Below are 20,576 nucleotides of genomic sequence, written 5' to 3' on the forward strand. Positions count from 1 at the left end.
TAGGAAATAGCATTGTGAGAGGTTGTTTTTTTTTTTTTTTTCTTCCCTCTAAGTATTCAGTGGTGTTCTCACACATGCAGAAGTGTAAATTAGCTTGAAAGAGAATGTGATTTGGCTTTTGACTTTCAGTAGGAAAAATCCAGATTAAAGAATTTGTGCAGGGTTTGGACAACAAGGAATAACATAGTGAATAAGAATTTTTGTTCATTCATTTTCATTTGTATTTGACTGATTCCATTTGGGTTTTTTTTTTTAAGCAAAGATAATGGAGGATTTTGCCATGTTCAGATGAAGAAACTGAGGCAAACAAGATTAAGTGACTTGTCCAGGGTCATACAGCTAGTAAGTTACTGAAGCCATATTTGAACTCAGGAAGAGGATTCTTGACTCTAGACCTGGTACTTCATCTATCCACTGTGCCATTCAGCTGCCCCAAATATGAGTTAATATGATAAAATAAAATTGTGCAATAAAACCAAGTTTGGAGACATTCATAGACACTTTTTTACTTTTAGTGCTTTTTGGATTGGTACCGGAAAGAAAATCAGCAATTCAAAGCAGTCTTAAAAATGAACAGTAGGTGGGGTAGTTTGACTAATCTCGTTCTTCATTCTACTCAGCATTTGACTTTCATTCATATTACAGAAATTGATTTGAATTGTGGAAATATTCAAGACTGCATGGTTTAAATCACATTTAATGATCTTTTACTACCTTGATGTAAATTAACAGTTCTTTCTACCTCTTAACTTAGTAATTTGGTCAGTTCCTGCATATGTTTGTGACCATATTTCAGTATTAACTTTTTTGTGGGCTTTCATTTTATGAAATCAAAGAACATAAAGACTACAAGGGCTTTATAGATCATCTCAATGAATGGTCTTATTTTACATATGAAGAAACTGAAGCTCAAAGAGGTAAAGGAATTTGCCCAAGATGACACAAACTGAGCTAAATTAGATCTCACGTCTCCTGATTACCTAATCTTGTAGGTTTTCCATTACATCATTCTTCCTCTTGCCTTTGTTGCTTTCATATCACTAATCTTCTTAATGGGAAAAAGATAAGAAAAGGGAGCTAGTTAGAAACCTGAGGGAGGAAATCACCAATGATGATAGAGAATAATTAGCATTTAGATTTGTCATTTCTGAGAGATGAGTCAGTCTTTTTTGTGTGTATATATATATATATATATATATATATATATATATATATATATATGCATTTATATACACATATATAATATTTATTTAATATATTATTTATATATTAATATATTAATTTAATATATATGCATATATGTATATAATGTCTATTTGCACAAGACCTATAACTATGTCAATTAGGGAGCTCTTGCAGATCTGATACATTCTCTGCAATTTATAGACTTAGAAATTTTTCTGAGAAGTTAAGTGAATTGACCAGGGTCATAGAGCCAGTTTGTGTTAGAGAATGAATGTGAATACAAGTGTTTCTGGCTCTCATTGGTTCTTAACTTCACCCAATTGCTTCTGCTTGTCTTTTTGACTCTTTTTTTGTTTTTCTCCACATATGTCTATAACCATTTTATATTGCATGTTATTTATAAAGATGTGTTTTTGGAAAGGGTCCCTACCTTGAGTAATCACAGATTTAATGAAACACTTAATTCTTTCACTTTTAAATCTTAAAGCTTTCTCTATTGCTCCATTATTTCATTCTCCCTAAGGAGTAGTAGCCTACTTCTGTTTTTAGCTACAAAAAACTCTACTTGGCTTGGAGATAAAAGACTGCTCTGTCATTATCTTCTCTCTACCCTCAGTGGGAAAAATTGGCATGTTCAGTGGAATGGACAGGAACTGGGCTGCAAGGTTACTGCAGTTCTTTGTTTCTTGCCTTTTTCCAGAAGATGGATGGATATTATAAGGTTTGCCTTTTTTTTTTTTTTTTTTTTTTTTTTTTAAGTCTTTGGGACATAGTTCTTATGTATCTATTGTTAATTATCTCTCACATTATTTCAAAGTAAGATACTTTAATAGTGTGTTTACCTCTCCCATCTTTCTTCACTCTTTGTATTGTGTTTGTACTTTCCTTTAAGGAGTCTTAATTATGAATGTTTTCAAACAATGCCTACACCTTAGGAGGTAGGCAGGTAGGTAAAGGCTGGTACTTTTTCCCACTTTTTGCACAGAAAGACTAAAAGGACAACTATATGGGTTAGTGGTATCAGGCCTAGAGATACCTTGACATCTTAGTACTGTGACCCTGGGCAAGTGAATTAACTTATGTATTTCTCTATTTCCTTACTTGTAAAATGAGGATGATAATAGCACCTTCCTCACAGGGTTATTGTAAGTATTATATGAGATAATAGTAATTATAAAGCACTTAGTATGTTGCCTGGCACTTGGTAATGGTATATAAATGTTAGTTATTAATAGTAGAACCAAAACTAGAACCCAAGATTTGTCATTCTCAGTGTCAGTGCCAAAAAAAAAAGCAATAAAACCCCCTATAAATGATTTCTAGCAACAGGAATACATAACAACAGGTGATTGCTTCCTGTTGCTATACAGTGTTATGAATGTGAAAGTTCCTACTGTAGGGGAGCTGTATTATGTGCTGGATCTTCTGTCTAATTGGCTAGAGATGCCATAGAAACCATTATATATATTCTTTGTATTTTCTGCATATTTTAAACTTTTGTGAAAGAGGGGTGTGTGTGTGTGTGTGTGTGTGTGTGTGTGTGTGTGTGTGTGTGTGTGTATGTGTAATAGAAGGGCCTTACAGCAAAATTGTCCTTTTAATTACTTTTCTTTAAAATAGAAAACCATAATTTAAAATTTGAAGTTTTTCTGTAGAAAAAGCAAATATTAGATCTATATTGCCTATATCTTGCTTGTACATACATATTTACCTGTATTTGTGTGTGTGTGTGTATGAGAGACAGAGAAAGAGACTGAGAGAGAGAGACAGACAGACAGACAGACACACACACACACAAAGAGACAGAGAGAGATGGACAGACAGACAAAGAAAGAGAGACAGAGATAGAGAGACAAACAGAAAGAAAGACAGAGGGAGACACAGAGAGACAGAGACAGAGAGACAGAGAGAGATAGAGACAGAGAGAGAGACAAATAGACAAAGAGAGACAGAGACAGTGAGACAAACAAAAACAGACAAACAGAGAAAGAGAGAGACAGAGAGAGAGAGAGAGGGAGACAGACCAAGAGAAAAGAGACAGTGAGAGAGAGAGAAAGAGACAGCGAGAGAGAAAGAGACAGACAAAGACACAGAGAGACAGACAAACAGAAAGAGAGACAGAAGGAGACAGCGAGAGAGACAGACAGAAAGAGATAACGAGAGAGAGAGACAGACGGACAGACAGAGAGACAGACAGCGCGAGAGAGACAGACGGACAGACAGAGAGAGAGACAGAGGGAGAAAGAAACAGACAGCGAGAGAGAGAAAGAGACAGACAGCGAGAGAGAGAGACACACACAGTAAGAGAGAGACAGACAAACAGCGAGAGAAAGAGACAATGAGAGAGAGACAGAGATAGGGAAAGAGACATTCAAAGAGACAGACAGACAGACAGCAAGAGAGAGACACATAGACAATAAGAGAGAAAGATACAGACTGAGAGAGAGACAGAAAATGAGAGAGAGAGGGAAAGATACAAACAGACAGAAAGAGACAGACAGAAATAGAGAGATAGAGAGAAATACAGACACAGAGAGAGACAGACACAGAGAGAGACAGACACAGAGAGAGACAGATACAGAGAGAAACAGATACAGAGACACAGAGACAGACAGACAGACACAGAGAGAGAGAGAGAGACACAGAGAGAGAAAGACAGGGGGAGGATGGGGAGAAGCGAATTAGAGAAAGAAGGAGAGAGAGAGAAAGGGAAAGAAAGACAGAGGGAAGAATGGAGTGTATGCCAGCTGTCTCATTATTATTTCAGTATTGACTTTTTGGTTTTGCTTTTTTTCACCTCTCTTCAATTTTATTTTACTCTTAATTTCATAATAATCGTCTTGGCAGGGGTGGATAGTTAGGAAGGTGAAAGAGATGGGCCTAAGCATTGTATTTATTTCTCTAGATGGTTTTGTGTGTAAGGAGAACATTCAAGGCTCCAAATGTGTCACTTAACATTTTCTGATAGCAGGTGTTATCTTTTTATTTCTACAGAGAGAAACATTGGAAGGGGGGAGGTTTAATGAATTACCTATGATAGTAGTACAACTAAAAACAGTGCAGTTATCTATTTAAATTTCCTAGTCTTTGATATATTTATGTTATATACTCTTTCTTCATGGGGAAAAAATTGAAAATGACTAACTGGGTAACTTTAAGTGTACCTATTAGTTGCAACTTGAATATAAGTTCCTATCTTTGGTTATGTCAACTTAATCACATCAGGTAGCCTTGGATCATAGATACCTGATACACAGCTTATTTGCTTAGGGATTAATTATAGATTTTCTGGCACCCCTTTTTTATTATAGCTTTTTATTTACAAGATATATGCACGGGTAATTTTTCAGCATTGACAATTGCAAAACCTTTTGTTCCAACTTTTCCCCTCCTTCCTCCCACCCCCCCTCCAGATGGCAGGTAGACCAATACATGTTAAATATGTTAAAGTATATGTTAAATACAATATATGTGTACATGTCCACATAGTTGTTTTCTAGCATCCTTTTGAAAAGGTTTGCAGTATTTAATAAAGAAGTTAGGGGCAGCAAGGTGATGGAGCCAGGAGAACCTGAATTCAAATATGCCTTAAATACTTGACACTAGTTGTGTGACCTTGGGCAAGTCACTTAACTCCATTGCCTTGCTCTCTCCCTTCTGCCCCTCATTCCTGAAAAAAAGAAGACAAAGCACTGGAGGCTGGAGCTCAGACTTGAAGACAAAGACCTTCATAGTGGCTTTCCTGACTTCTTCATAGTCTGTCTCCTTCACCTGGTGCCAAGCTAGCTTTCTGGGGCACCTTCAGATGGGTCTTAGTCTTAGTGGAGAAGTGAAGGAGACAGGACGGCCACCACGAGAGTCTCTGTCTTTGAGTCTGTCCCCCAGCATCCAGTCCTCTGTCTTCTCTATCTCTGAGTCTGTCTTCCTCCCAGATCTCTTAGCTCTTATATACTCTATTATAAGAACATCATCATAGGTTTCAATCTTGTAGAACTATAGTAAGTACTAAGTATATGTAAACTAGAGAATCATTATCTCAATTCCACCGAGTTAACACCTGGTTGTAAGATTACTTGTTTCATATACACTTGGCCCTTTATACACACTATTTAAGAAACCAAAATAAAAATATCAAAAAAGAGATCCCATCCCCTTTCTTTCTCTCTTTTTTGACCAGCAGAGAGGAAACATTCAGATTTCTTACTGACTGGGACTGATCGGATGAAGCTTTCTCAGGAATGAGACTAGGCCTAAGACCTATTGATCCCTATTCTCAGAATCTGAAGATGAGGTCTTGAACTCTGGGTCCAGGGACCCAGATCTCTAAAAGGTCAGACAGGAAGTTACAGGAAGTGACATGATCTGTGGGAAGCAGACAACATTGGTGACCATTGTCAAGGATGCTTACCTCCTTTTAGTCTATCCAATGAAAAGGCTTGTGTTTTTTCCTATTTAATTGGCCGTTCTATTTCCAGCTGGTCAGGTTCCAGGAGCATATGACAGGAGTTGGGATGGTTCCCTGGTGTGCTTGGGCCTCTCCCCACAGGGACTAAATAAATGTACCTGAAGATGTCTCTGATTAGTTAATTTAATTTTTTAAATTTTAATTAGTTAATTTGAGAAAGGGGGTCTTAGCACCTGTCCAACACAATACTTTGACAGAAGCAAGTATTCAGTTATAAGTGACTCCTAAGCAGACAATAAAAGTAAATATAGGTATGGCTTTATAAGAGTGAGAGATGAAGTTTTTTCTTTCTTTCTTTTTTTTTTTCCTGTTAGTAGTTTATAGTGACAAAAGTTTTGTCCACTTGGGTCATGCATGTTTAAGTTGTGATTATCTGAGTCAATTGTGGTGCATTTCATTTGACAGAAGAAATCCATAGGAGCAGCTAGGTAGCACAGTAGAGAGAGCACCAGCCCTGAAGTCAGGGGCATCTGAGTCCAAATTTGGCCTGAGATACTTAACACTTCCTGGCTGTGTGACCCTGGGCAAGTCACTTAACCCTAATTGCCTTAACAAAAATAAAATAAAATAAAATAAAGAATTCCATATATGTCAAGAAGAGTTAAAATTGTTGGGGAGCAATATATTATTTTTTCTGATTAAAAAAATTTAAGTATTTTTGAAAACTTTGGCAAAATTATCCGTGCCATATGAAATACATTGGCATTTATGCTTAGACCACTAATCTTTTCCAAGTATTTAAATGGAATTGCTTGTCTATTCCAAATAGCTTTCTTTTTTTTCTTTTTAAAGTGACATGTGTACCTTCAGATAGGTGTTAAATTAACAGTTTTTGGAATTTGTCTCCTTCTGAAAAAAGTATTATCTAAGAAATGGTAGTGTTGATTTCCCTAAAGTTACTTCATACTTGTGTAAGTTTGTCTTTAGCTGGAACCAGATGACCAAATAGTAGGCTAAATATTATGAATAATGAAAGAAGGATGGGCTTTTGCATTATTAGCAACAGGCAGAACTGTGAATTGGAATGCTTGTTTTTTGTTTTTTTCATGATATCTTTCATGTGCCTTTTTCTTCCTAAGTTCATCTTTCTGCTGCCTAATTGCTTAAGGACTTTTTTTTCTACTATACTCTGTGGCTTCCCTGGTGATCCAAATTTTCCCTTGCTTTTCTAATTTAAATTTACCTATCCTTTGTTAATCTTTGATAATCGGCCTTGACCTTTTAATGTTTTATTTATTTAAATATTTTATTTTAATAGGGAGACAAATACCAAAAGAATAAAGCCAAGAGTAGGATTTTAAGCCATCATTATAGGATTGTCCAGGGTTTTTTTTAGTACATAGGTTTTATGGGGTTCTGCAAATCACACAAATATTCTCTTCATAATAGAAAGGTGTAATTTTCGATCTGGAAGGAGACTTGGCTAGCCATCATCTATTCATCTTTTTTTTTTTTAAATAGTTTTTATTGTTCCAAATACATGCAAAAATGGTTTTTCTCATTCACCTTTGCAAAACCTTATGTTCCAAATTTTTCTCCTTCACTCCCCCACCCCCGCTTTCCTCCCCTAGACAGCAAGCAATAGTTAAACATGTGCAATTCTTCTAAACAAATGTCCACATTTGTCATGCTGTGCAAGAAAAATCAGTTCAAAAGGAAAAAAAAAAAAAAGAAAGGAAAAAAAAAAAACCCAAGCAAACAAGCTGCAACAACAAAAAGGTGAAATACTATGCTTTGATCCACATTCAGTCTCCATAGTTCTTTGTCTGGATGCAAATGGTTCTTTCTATCACCAGTTTATTGGAAATTCACCTTAAATTTATGTTGATAAAACTGAAACTCAAATAGATCTTTACTAGATCATATTGTAAATTAATGGAAGAGCTGGGACTGGGTTATTTAGGGTTCTTTGTACAAATCCACATTGCCTTTACCAGGGTCTGTTGTCATTAACATATATTACTCAAGATTTAGTTCTTTTAGGAAGTTATGGATTTATAATTTGAATTTAGAACTCCCTGTTAAAGTGGTATAGATTTTAATTTTGTCTTCCCTCTTCAAAAGTGGATTTGAGGACTACTAACTATGCTTGTAAATAAATTCCAGGATTGTTTTCTTTGGAGGAGGAAATGATTCATTTAAATTTTTTATAAAGTAGAGAAAAGAAGTTCTAGGTCTCACAATTATGATAATTGATAAAGATAAAGAATATGATAAAGGGTATGGCTCTTTCCAACTGCTTTCCAAAATGGCTTAACCAATGCTTAACTAATTCATAGTTTCATCAGAAAAATATTCCTATTTATCTACAACTCTTAAAATATGTATCATTTTCCTTTTATATCAACTTGATGAGTATGACGTAGAACCTCAGAGTTATTTTAATCTGCATTTCTGTAATTATTAAAGATTTGGAACACTTTTCATATGACAATTAATAGCTTGGATTTCTTAGAAAGTTCATTTTTAGTATGAGCCAAAATCTGACTCAGCATCTTCTATTCATTAATCCTAGTTCTGACCACCAAAGTCATGCCAAATAGCCTAAGTCTTCTATATGACAGTCTTTTGAATGTTAAGCTTAGATAGTTAAGCTTTCACCTATGTTTTCTTCTTAGTTCCTTCCAAGTTTTCTTTTCTTTAGGCTAAACATTACCAATTTATTTAACCAGTGAAGACATGACATGACTGAAAATCTCCTTGTTTATCTTGGTTTAGGACCAGGTTTTTTTGCTTTATTTTTTCCTGAAAAGTAACCTTCCTACTCTAGACATTGGGATTAACATGCTAGGCTTTAATAATATGTCAACTAAGAATTAGCAGAAGGGTAGGATGGCTTTTGAAGACGCAGAGAAGGAGTGACCAAATTGCCAACATTTGCCAAGTAAGGAGTTCCAGAAAAATATGTATTTCTGCTTCATTCACCATGCTAAGGCTTTTGACAGCAACAAAATGTGATAAGTCCTAAAAGGGATGTGAGGTCCAGATCATCTTACTTGTCTTCTGAGAACAGCATACTGAAAAGCAGACATCTCCTTACTGACAAAGGTTAATATGGTCAAAGCTATGGCTTTTCTAGTAACAACATAGGGCTATGAGTGTTATATTGTAATGAAAGCTGAGTGCCTCAGAATTGCTGCTTTCGAATTGTAGTGGTAAAGAAGACTTTTGATTATCCCTTGGACAGAAAGAAGATCAAATTAATCAATACTTAAATTCAAGCTGTTCACTGGAAGGTCCAATATGGAAATTGAAGCTTAAATATTTTGGCCACACAATCAGAAGAGGGCACTCATTGGAAAAGACCCTGATCTTGGGAAAGAAGGCAAAAGGAAAAGGGGACAACAGAGGATGAAATCCATTGATAGTATGATAGAGATAGATAGAGATAATGAACATGAACTTGGACAGACTTCAAGAGATGGTGGAGGATGGAAGAGTCTGGTACACACACTCTTTCTGTCTGTTCCTTCCTTCCTTCCTTTTTCTCTTTTTTTCTTTTATCTGTCTATCTTTTCCAAAGGATCATGAAGAGTTGACTGAATGACTAAATAAAATAATCTAAAGAGGATATGGACTTTGAGAATCTACCTTTTTGATGGATACTAAAAACTTCTTTCTTTTTCACTAATTTTTTTCCCCCCTGAGGCTGGGGTTAAGTGACTTGCCCAGGGTCACACAGCTAGGAAGTGTTAAGTGTCTGAGATCAAATTTGAACTCTGGTCCTCCTGAATTCAAGGCTGGTACTCTATCCACTGCACCACATAGCTGCCCCCTCTTTTTCACTAATTAAAATTCCTTTTTTCTAAGGTTGGAATATCTTTCTAAAGGTTACAGATAAAAAGAAACAGAAGGAAAAGTATGATTATGTACTACACATCTTTGCAGGGGATGTTTCCATTTTTGAGTGAGATTATCTTTTGACAGCCTATTTCTTAAAAGTTAATTATTGATAAAGTTGGCCATAGTAGAAAGACAAGTTTTTGTTTTTGTTTTTGTTTTTTTTGCCAGAAAAAAATAGTGATGTCATTCTACAGATGGAAGAAAAATGATATTTAGAGCAAAATAGGGAGCTTCAAAGTTCTTTGAAGTGCACTCTTGCCTAGTGTGCAAACAATACTTTTTTCTTCCATTTCTTAACACATTTTTTATTTAAATTCCCCAAATAATTTTTCTTAGTAATTAAGTCTTAGAGTTTCCCTAGGTTTTAAAGGTGCCATCCTACTCTGATTTCTTTTGTCTTTATGTAAATGTTGTCACATGTAAATGCTCAAAGGCAGAGATTTCTTTTTCCTTTAATGATAAAAATTCAGCCAGATTACAAAATAGAAAAGTCATGTTTTGTGTACAAGTCCTATTAAACGTCATAAGAAAAGAATAGATTAAAAATTTAAAAAGCATGAGGAGGTGCAAGTACACACATTAAATTGTCTTGGAACTATATGATGAAAGTTGAAGTGGGAAAGCTTTTAGAAATGCCTGATTTCCCATGAATAACTAATGATTACTTTGTGAATGTATGAACTCTTCTATCTTCAGGTAGCATCTTGAAAGGGGAGAAATTGTGGCAAGCACGTTAATTCATCAGTATAAAAATAGCAAGTGAAATTGAAAGTTTTTCCAGTAATCATGATCAGGTTTTTGACTTTATTATCATCTTTTCACTTTGGTGGTAGTGGTTGTAATGGTATATGATATATTTTATGCTACCATTTATTTGTGGGATTTTAACTGAATAATTAAACACATTCATGCTAGCTTACAGGAGTTAAAATTATATTTTCTTTTTTTAAATTTTCTTTTAATAGTTTTTATTTACCAGATATATACATAGGTAATTTTACAACATTGACAATTGTCAAACCTTTTGTTCTAATTTTTCCCCTCCTTCCCCCCTCCCATGGCAGGTTGACCAATACATGTTAAATATGTTAAAGTAAGATTATATTTTTCTTTGTGATTTCAAGTTCCTTTTAGTTATAAAAGTGAGTATATTCAAAATTTCTAACTATATCCTTATAATTTAGACCATATATTGAAATGACAAAAAAGGAAGTAAAGATTCTCAAGTCAAATTAATGTGGTTATTGTGGGGTTGTTTGAGAGAAAAGGAATCTTTTGCCAGATGGCAATATTAGCACTTTCATCAACTTCAGAATAGCTTGAGCATGACTTGGATTATCTCTTCTCTGTGTTATTTCCTTTTTTCTCATATTGTCTCTTCACAGCTGATCTCATCTGAATGAACTGTTCTACTTCAGTTTAACTGTTAAATCATTTTTGGTATTTAAAAAAAATTGTTCATTTACATTTGTAGAATTTTCTTTTCAGTTTTATCAGTTGAGTACTATCTTTCTAAGAATTCTTTTTTTTCAACATGTAAATATGTTTTAATTGTAAATGTCCTCATCATGGCGGATAGTAGAAAGAGCACTGGATTTGAGGTCAAAGAACTGGAAGCCAAATACTATTGTCATCTATTATCTTGGGTACTTAAATAGATGGTCTCTAATGTCTCTTCTTGCTTTAAATCTATGATCCTTTGATCAGGGAGAGAGGGAATAAACATTTATTAAATACCTACTATGTACCAGATATTGTGCTAAGTGCCTTATGAATGAATGATATCTTATTTGGTCTCATCATAACCCTGTGAGATTGGTGCTGTCATTCCCATTTTATAGTTAAAACCGATGAGGCAGATAGTAGTTAAGTATCACATAGGTATTAAGTATCTGAGTTAAACTTTGAGCTGAGGCCTTCCTTACTCCTTACTCTACAAACAGCAAATGAAAGTGAAAGTTTTCCCAAGAGTCATGATGACCATTTGTGACTATTTTATTGTGTTTTCACTTTGGTGATCATTTAGTAATATATTTTACGCATCCACTTATTTGTGAGGTTTTAATTAAATGATTAAATACAGTTATACTAGCTATTGAAGTTATAATTTTTAAGTCTGTAATTCTCTTTATGTGTTCAGGTTCCATTTTCCCTAGCAGTGGAATTATGCCTTCCTGATGGATCAATATTTGTCATTTTTTGGGAAGGGGATAGAAGTAGATCCACCTGTGTGATCTAATTTGTTCTGGGGATGGTTTTGTGTGTGTGTGTGTGTGTGTGTGTGTGTGTGTGTGTGTGTGTGTGTAAGTAAAAGGAGGACCTAGCTGTTATGTGAGGAAGAGGTCTGAAAAACTGAAATGCTGTACAGAAGTAAGGTATTACTCTTAAAATGTGATATTATCTAGTAATTAAGTTCATGCCACGTGGTATCTCCTAACCTCACCATGACTTATGCTATTTCTCCTGACCCCACTCTTCCTCTTTACAGCTAACTAACTCCTTTGGGGGCTGAGTCCCTTTCAGGATTTAGCTAAGGGCATGCCCCAACTCCATAGGATGTTTCCTTTCTCCTGGTGAATGGCAGGTTCCATTGGGGAACTTGTATCTTCCATTATTATTAAAATCTCTTTTCTATGTTCTCCCAACTCCATTTTATGTTTACCATTCCTGGTGTCTGTCACATTCCATCATTTTATCTGTAATCTGTTCTCGTAAATAAATCTACCTTTTCCAAAGAGAATGGCCATTGTGAATTCTTCACATGACTGGACCCCAACATTTGGTGTCTACCATGATCTAATGTCTGCCTCAGCCACCTAAGATGCAAAGATTGAAAATGAAAATAATCCCTTTGCTTAAGGAATTTATGCTTGACAATATTGCAGAGACTGGAAAAATAGAAAGCTGGTGATATTTTTAGTTTCCACTTTTAGCTTGCCACACTGCTATTTCCAACCATCAAAATCTAATATTCAGGCCTTCATCATAGATTTAAAGAAGGAAGGAAGCTTAGTGGCCTGGCCAATTCTTCTAAGACTATAAAATTGTGGTATAAGTGCTGATTTTCATTGGTGTAGGAAATTTCTTCACTAGCAATTTCCTATACTAATAAAATTATAGCTATGGTTAAATACAGCTATCTAATTATAAATTTAAGAGATATAATTGGTTATTTTTTTAGATGATTATCTGATCATCAAAATATTAAATTGTAATGAAATTCTATCTAGCTATTTCAGAGACCCAGATTACATTTCATTTCTTTTTTCATTGTCCCCTCTTTGATATAATTCACATTTTGTGAGAAATAGTGGGAAGTTGTTTGAAATACATAAATGATTGAGTCCATTTTTTTCCTTGGGTTAAATACAGGACAGTTCCTTTTCTCAAATCTTAACATTACTAAAATGTATTCTAGAGAGAAGGGCTTCCACACAAATGGCTAAAATAATCCTTTGTTTTCCCTTGAGTTAATAACTCATGAAGTAACTGAAATATTCAAAAAATATTTCAGGAGGCTGCTAAGCTAGTTTGCTTGTTTATTTATTTATTTATTTTAGTAAAAAGAAGAAAATTTATGAATAGCATTGCCATTATAATATTCACAGGCTGCCTTATTAAAATGAAACAGATTCATTTCTATAAAGTACTGTGATATAAGTTATTCCTGTGACAGTTAAAACTGATCTGAGACTTCAGTGAATAAGTCTTTTCATTGATTCCACTGTGCAGCTCATCTAATTTTTATGTGCTATACCCACTTTTATGGATAAATAATTTCAGTGGAAATGTGTTTACAGACTCTTTCAAAGTAACTTAAAAACCAAATTTCAAAATGGCAAAGTACTTCAGGGGTGTCTTCATTTGAAGTATGTCTAAAATACTAAAGTAAGTGGTTGGTACAAGATGTTTCTTTTTAAGAAGACTGAATCTTTTAAAAGGGAATTTACAGGCAGAAAGCAGTGTTAAGGTGAAATTCAAAGGGAAGGAATATCTAAAGAACAAACTCTGCAATTTGGAATTAAGGAAATTATTCTGAGATGTTTCTAAGGAACCTATATTTTCCCAAGAAAATTAAATTGCTGCTTGTAGGACAAAACAGTAATCAAAGAATTCTTTTCCCTGACTGGGACTGCCACCTAAGAATGCTGATCTTGGAGATATCGTTGACAAAGCAGAGGGCAAAAAAAAAAGCCTCCCCAAGTTTCTGAGCGTTACTTCAGAAGTTCATTTGGCCAAAAATGTGAGAGTAATAGTGGAAAAGAAATTTTTAACACTTAATGAGAAGGCTTAAAAAAAGAAAAAATATAAGTATACTGACTTTTGTTATAATGTTTTGTTATAATGTTCCTTAAAGGAAGGAGGAATATGTGTCATAATGATCTTGTAGGCTAAACTGAGTAAAAGGGTTTTTGTTTGTTCTATTTTCCAACAGATTTTGTCCGATCTTGAGGTCTCTCAGCATTTCCATTTTTTTAAAATATAAAGGAATTCCAATTCTACTCCCTATAGCATCATTTTCATTTAAAGAAACACTTTAAAAATTTTCTTCACTTTTATTGTCACATTCTAAACCTTTGAAATTGTGATAAATGCTTGTGTTATGATTGTTTTAATTTGGTTTTCACGTAAATATTGGGTTTATCTTTTTCTTTAGAAAAGTCTGATAAAATGTAAGGATAGCTGAAGTTTTTTTTTTTTTTTTTTTTGTAATTCACTAAGAATATCTTGATTTGGTGGTAATTTATATTTTCCAACCTTTTCTCCTCTGCCTTAAAAAGAACCTTCTTCAAATTATGTTCATGTGATATGTAAGTTATGTTGCAATAGCTATTAGTGATATAATTCTTTTAGACTTTACTTGTCAGATAATACTTGTGTTGTTCTGAAGAAGATTCCTCAATTAATTAACACATTGTTTTGAGGGACTGGTTATCCAGTTTGTAACCTATCTTAAAAGACTTAATTCTGATCCTTCTTCTGTAGTGTAGAGGTGATTTTAGATTCTCAGAGGTCACATCTAATAGAGTACCAGCTATGAACAATCTTGCCAAATTGAATAGATTTAATAGTACAGAGTGATTGATAACCAGAAATTTGGCCATCAGATGGTGACTTTTTTTTTTTTGTGGAGGCTACAACTTATATTCTTTTGGTGCTGCTTCATTGGTGAAACTTTTCTTGATTCTTTGCCTAGGTATAACATTCTGCCCTTAGTATTTCCTATTCCTTACTAATCTATATTCTAACTTGATCTTGAGCAAGTCAGTTAACCTGTTTGTTTTAGTTTCCTCATCTGTAAAATGGGATAATAGTATTGAATTCATGTGGTAGTGTGGGGATCAAATGAAATAATAGTTGTAAGATGCTTAGTATAGTACCTGTCTCAAGGTACGTGCCATATAAATGTTAGTTATCATTAGCTTTTATTGTAATTATGCATAGCACAGTGCTTGCACATTACTTGAGTTGAATTATATACATCTATTATTTCTCAACTATTTGGTAAAAATAGATGGTGTGCCAGGCCTGGAATTAGAAAACTCATCATTCTGAGTTCATGGCTGGCCTCAGATAGACCCACTAACTTTGTGATCCCGAGCAATCACTTAATCCTATTTGTGTCAGTTCCTCCTCTGGAAAATGAATTAGAGAAGTACATGGCAAACCACTTCAGTATTTTTCAAGAAAACCATAAATGGGATTATGGCAAGTCAGACACTACTAAAAAACAGTTATCTTCTCTACTGGGCTATAAGGGTAGGAACTGTGTCATTTTTTTCTTTTCTTCTTTTTACTCTTTCTTTTTTTCTTTTTGTAAAGTTGAGGAAGCCAGGACAAGTGTCATAAATGAGATTAGAAAAGCTGTTGAGGTTGCTAAAGTCACAGTGTCTCACTTCTCAGTGACTGATATGTTGCCCTTGCCCATAAAAAGTACTTAGTAATTGCTGGAATTTCTTTAAATTGGCTATTTAGTGCATTCTTCAATAGGAGTATTTTTATTTTATGTTTTTGGCATTTGTGGTTAAATAGTTAAAATAAAATAGGCTCTATTTTATAGATAGAAAAATCAAGTGATTTGTCTAAGGTCATAGAGACTATTTATAAATGGCAGAATGGATATATAGTTAATTCTGGCTTCTCTGGTCAGTTACTTTTGTCTCTAGACTAATTTCTTGGTTGGGTTTAGATTGGTGCCATCTTTGAACAGTCATCTGTTAGAGAACAGTACTTTTCATTTTTATTTTGTGAGAGAAATTGATTCAGGGCAAAATGAAAATCATCACTTGAATTGGCTAATACCCATGACTCAGTGGTAGATATCTATTTATTAGATTTTTTCTCAAGCCTGCCTTCATCACACTGCCCTTGACTTGCACCCTTCTCCTTAAATTTTGGTTATTGGAAGCCTTTGGAGAGTTGCAAAACATACTTGTATTTATTACTATGCCTTGCTTAGTCACGGAGCTCAATTTGTTTTAAGTGGGCCTTTTTGTGCCATTGGATGAGATAACAGCTTGGTAGCAGATTGAACACATTAGTGTCTAGCTTGTTTAATTTAATTGACTGCTGTTCCTTTTAAGTGCTGTAGCCAACATCCAGGTATGAAATGTTACAATTAAAATTGCCAGACTGATTTTATAATTATGATCTGAACATAATAATACCTTGTATTTGTATTGCCCTTTATGGTCTTCAAAGTGCTTCACATGTATTATCTTATTTGATCCCTTTCCACCCACCAATTCAAGGTTTTTATATTTCTTATTTTACCCTAGATCTTTGAGAAATGAGCAAAACTTTAATAAATGTAAAGTTATATTTAAGAAGCATTCCTTCTCTTCCCTTCCCCCAAGTTACTGCAAATGTCTTCAGAACTTTTATTCATTATTTCTCATTATACTCTTGAGAAGGAGTTTAATGACAACTCTAGTTGTCTTTGTAGTTGAAGAGGGAGGGGGCAGGAAATGAGACACCTGTTAAGTGATTCCTAAGGTTGAACAGTGAGTCATTTAGCTGTTCATGGCATAGACTATCATAAGTACTTGGTAAATATTAAATGATAATAATGGTGGGGGCCATTAATTGAATTAAGATCTCTTGCTTCCCATCTCGGTGCTCTGATTTTCAGTGCTCTGATAATTCCTTAGCCTTTTAAGCTAGTGAACCTTTTTGGCTTTGAGTTAACAGTTTTACAGAAGTTTTTACTTACTTTTTACTTACTTCCCTTATCTGTGTTTGAAGTTTTGATAACAACCAGTGTAGCATTTTTATTTATGTATAATACCTAATAAAGAATATTTAATTCCCTGATAATATATCAACACAGTTATTTTTCTTTAGACTCTTATTTTCCCTATATGAGCTCCACTTATAAATACTAGTCCTACTGCTCTCCTTTTAGAATGCTTCTGCCAGTAATTATTTATGTCAGACTCCTTTGTTCCTGATTATTGGTAGCATCTTTTGGCTCAGCATATCTTTTCTTGAATTATAATAGACTTTCAGGTTGTTGTAGATCTTCATATCCTTCAAGATACTTTTTTTCCTCTTTTTAAAGATAGAAGAAAGGATAATGTTCTAGGATAGGGTTTGGAGAGGATCTTATAAGGTTATCTAATTCATCTCTTGTCTTTATATTAGCACTTCTTAGAAATTTTAAGATCTCTTCTTTCTTTCAGCCTTTCTCTTCTGTCATTCAGATATGTCATATAAAATCTCTTGCTAATCTATCCCAGTATGTAAACCCCCCAATATCGACATTAATGTCTTTATGAATCTTTTAGACTCTCTCCCAAATCTCTTCTAGATTCTCTACTTCTTTCTTTAAGCTATGGGAGCCCAGGCTTAGACATGGTATTCTAAAGAGTCCAGGAAGGGTTAAGGATAGTGAAAGAATCATATGAGACATTTCATCTACTATCATTTATCCATCTTTAGTATTGAATAAAATGTCTTATAGAGTATGTCAGAAAACTAAGACATGAAAGTATTATTTCTATTTCACAGTCCCTTGAATTCAGAACAACTGCAGCTGTGTTGCTTTCATTCGAAAGGAAGCAGTTATAAGTTTTAACAGTGTAGTTCTTAGATGCTTGGATATATCAAATGGATACTTGGGGAGCAACTTTCTGAATTTCATTTTCAGTGATAAGTGAAAATCTGTCAGTGTAACTTCTCTAATGCATTACAGTTAAAATGTTTCAGCATATCAAAGAGCTTAGTGTGTAAATTTCCTAATTCCTAGTTCTTTTTGGCATTACTTATATAGTAAATGTTGAAAAAAATCATGATTTTATTTTTGTTTCCTTGTACTTATTGAATTTTCTGTAATGATTATAGGTGGAACATGATGATGCTGACACCTATGAAGAAGAGAACAATGAATGGGGAAATTATTCCAAAAGAAAGATTGTCTCTAACTGGGATCGATATCAAGATTTTGAGAAAGAGGCAGAAAATGAAAGTGGAGAATCACAAAGAGGGACTGATTTCAGTGTCCTGCTTAGCTCTGCAGGTAGGAGTGCCATCTATGTACTTATTTAGTTTTCTGAAGGTTGACCAGATATTTATTATTTTTTAAACTGTTCTTAGTAACTAGCATTTCATAGATTTGTTTTTGGTCTTATTGACATGAAAAGAAAGAATTGAATATGTACATAGTACATGATATTAGCTTAAGGAAAAAAGTAAATGTTTTCTGAAACTATAAACAAGAAATTTTCCTGTGTTTTGGGAGATACAATTTATTATGGATATTTATATAGAACTATTTGCACAAGTAAGTAGCCTATATGTCATAACAATAATAATAATGATCAACATTAAACAGTGCTTTATGTTTTGCAAAGCTCTATGTTATGTAGCCCATGTGAAGTCTGAGGATTTTAGTGTTTCAAATAAGTCTTGTTTGTTGGAATATGGATACCTCTCCTCTAAAGATACTTCTAGAAGTTCCTCTCTCTACCACCTCATCTCCTCTCACTTCCTCCCCGTCCCCCACCAAGATTATCAATTAAGAATCATTTTAACCAGACTAAGTAGCTTTTAGGAGAGGTAGATATTTAATAAGGTGGTACATTAAAAACAATTAGTAAAAAATGCCCTGCCCCCCAAAGTGTGTAATACTCTCCCACGATTCGCAGGAAAAACAGGTTCAGGCTTAGGGAGTATAAAACAAAGGTATTAACAGATTCTGAAGCATGTTGAATGTGTCTAGTCTGTTTTTGGTTTTTAATACAGCCATCGCCATCAGGTAGGAAACTGATGAGAAAGGGGTTCCATCTCAGAGGATTTACTGGAATACAATACTTGCTTCAATTTCTAGAATGACTACTACTCACTGGAACTTTAACTTTTATTGGACTAGCTTGATGTTGTTATATAAAACCAAAAGGTTGTGACATATTCTCTTAGACAAATGGGACAGATTACCTCTCTAGCATTATTTTAATGCATCCATTGACTTTTTTCTCACCCCTTATTATTACTAGGCCAGTAACATAATATAAATAAATCAGCATTGATCAAAATCATGTGACTTGGAATCAGAATGAATATCTTGCTGTTCAATACACATTCTCTTGAATCCTCCATTCCAAATAAATTATCTGAGCTCTCTCATAATCAGTTTTTGGGTACTTGATAAGCTCTCCAAAGTATTGTAAAAAGAGAAATTCACGAATTTGTATGTTATCATTCTTGTTCCAGTTTTAGAATGTGTGTCAAAAGCTAGCACTGTTCAATGACTTTCAAAGACTTTTTACACTTGATTTAAAGCAGGGATTAACATTTTTTTTTTGCATTATTGATCCCTGAACTTGTAGAGTGAGTAAGATCTATAGACCTTTTTTTCAGAAGCATGTTTTTAAATGCATAAAATAAAATATATAGGATTACAAAGGAAACCAATTATATTGAATGGTTATCAAAATAGTACAAAAAATATTTATGGACACTAAGTTGAGAACTCTTAGTGTAAAGCTAGTGATTAAGTGATTGAAATATGTTCTCCCCTAGTTAAGATATTAAGGTGGTATGGTTTCTATCCTACCCTTACATGTACATTAACTTATGAAGGAGATGCTGTTCTTATTTCCATTTTAAAAATAAGGAAACTGAGTTTTTGGAGAGGTTAAGTAATTTGTTCAGGGTCACACAGTAAGTTTTTAAGGCAGGATTTGAATTTAGGATTTTTCTGATAAGTTCAATATACTTTCTACTATGCCATGCTACCTCTCAGTAAAATGTTTTTTTTCCTCCATGTCTAAAGAAGTTGTGTAAAGGAAGGATGTAGACCTGGGCTGGGATTCAGGAAAACCTAACTTTAGTATATGCCTCAAATGTTCTGTTTGAGTTTGGGCATCACAATCTTTCTGAGTCTAGCTCTCTTTTATGTGTAAGATTTATATAATAATCCCTGTATTACCTACTTAACATGTTGTCTGAGTATTACATAATATATACATAACACTTTTTGAACCTCAGAACACTATCTAAATTATCTAAGAATATGCATATTAATGGTATTATATGTATCTTGAAGAAGAAGAATCAAAGGTGATCATTTGTGAGTTATGGACAGACTATTTCTTATGTGGAGGGAAGAGGATGTAGAGTTTGGGGAAAAAGAACCAAAATAAATATACTGGGATAGAAAAGATAGAATAGTAATCCTGGAATTTGGGGATAGCATAAAGGAGCCTGAATGTAGCAATGATCCTCTAGAAGCTAAGTTTGAAATAAACTTTTTTTATTTGGGAGACTATTGTTATGGGAACATAGAGTTTGTGAAAGGGAGTAGTTTGAAATTAGGCTGAAAAGGTAGGTGGAAGTCTGATTGTGTGGGCAAAAAATTTTGAGTCACTGTCAGTTTGTAGTTTAACTTATAGTCAAGAAGGAACTGACTTGGGAAGTGACTGGCCAGAACTTCTGCCTTAGAAATATTATTTTGACAGTTGTGTTGGGGAAATACTGGAGAAAGAAGAGATTGGAAGCAGGAAGACCAAATAGGAGGCTATTACTGTAAGATAGGCAAGAGGTTGAGAAGTGGTTGGGGGAGCGGAGAGCAGAGGGATATGAA

General features: G+C 34.1%; 2 protein-coding genes across 2 annotated transcripts in view; one reads left to right on the forward strand and one right to left on the reverse strand.

Moving 5' to 3' along the window:
- CHRM5 (cholinergic receptor muscarinic 5) overlaps positions 1-20,576 on the reverse strand; it is an 83,476-nt gene that overhangs the window by 31,410 nt on the left and 31,490 nt on the right. The window lies entirely within an intron of this gene.
- AVEN (apoptosis and caspase activation inhibitor) overlaps positions 1-20,576 on the forward strand; it is a 201,063-nt gene that overhangs the window by 7,326 nt on the left and 173,161 nt on the right. Inside the window, exon 3 of the mRNA XM_074284785.1 lies at positions 17,837-18,011. Within this exon, the coding sequence (XP_074140886.1) occupies positions 17,837-18,011 (175 nt within the window). The remainder of the gene's footprint in view (positions 1-17,836; positions 18,012-20,576) is intronic.

The sequence above is a fragment of the Sminthopsis crassicaudata genome, chromosome 2 (genome assembly GCF_048593235.1).
Source record: "Sminthopsis crassicaudata isolate SCR6 chromosome 2, ASM4859323v1, whole genome shotgun sequence".
Lineage (NCBI taxonomy): Eukaryota > Metazoa > Chordata > Mammalia > Dasyuromorphia > Dasyuridae > Sminthopsis > Sminthopsis crassicaudata.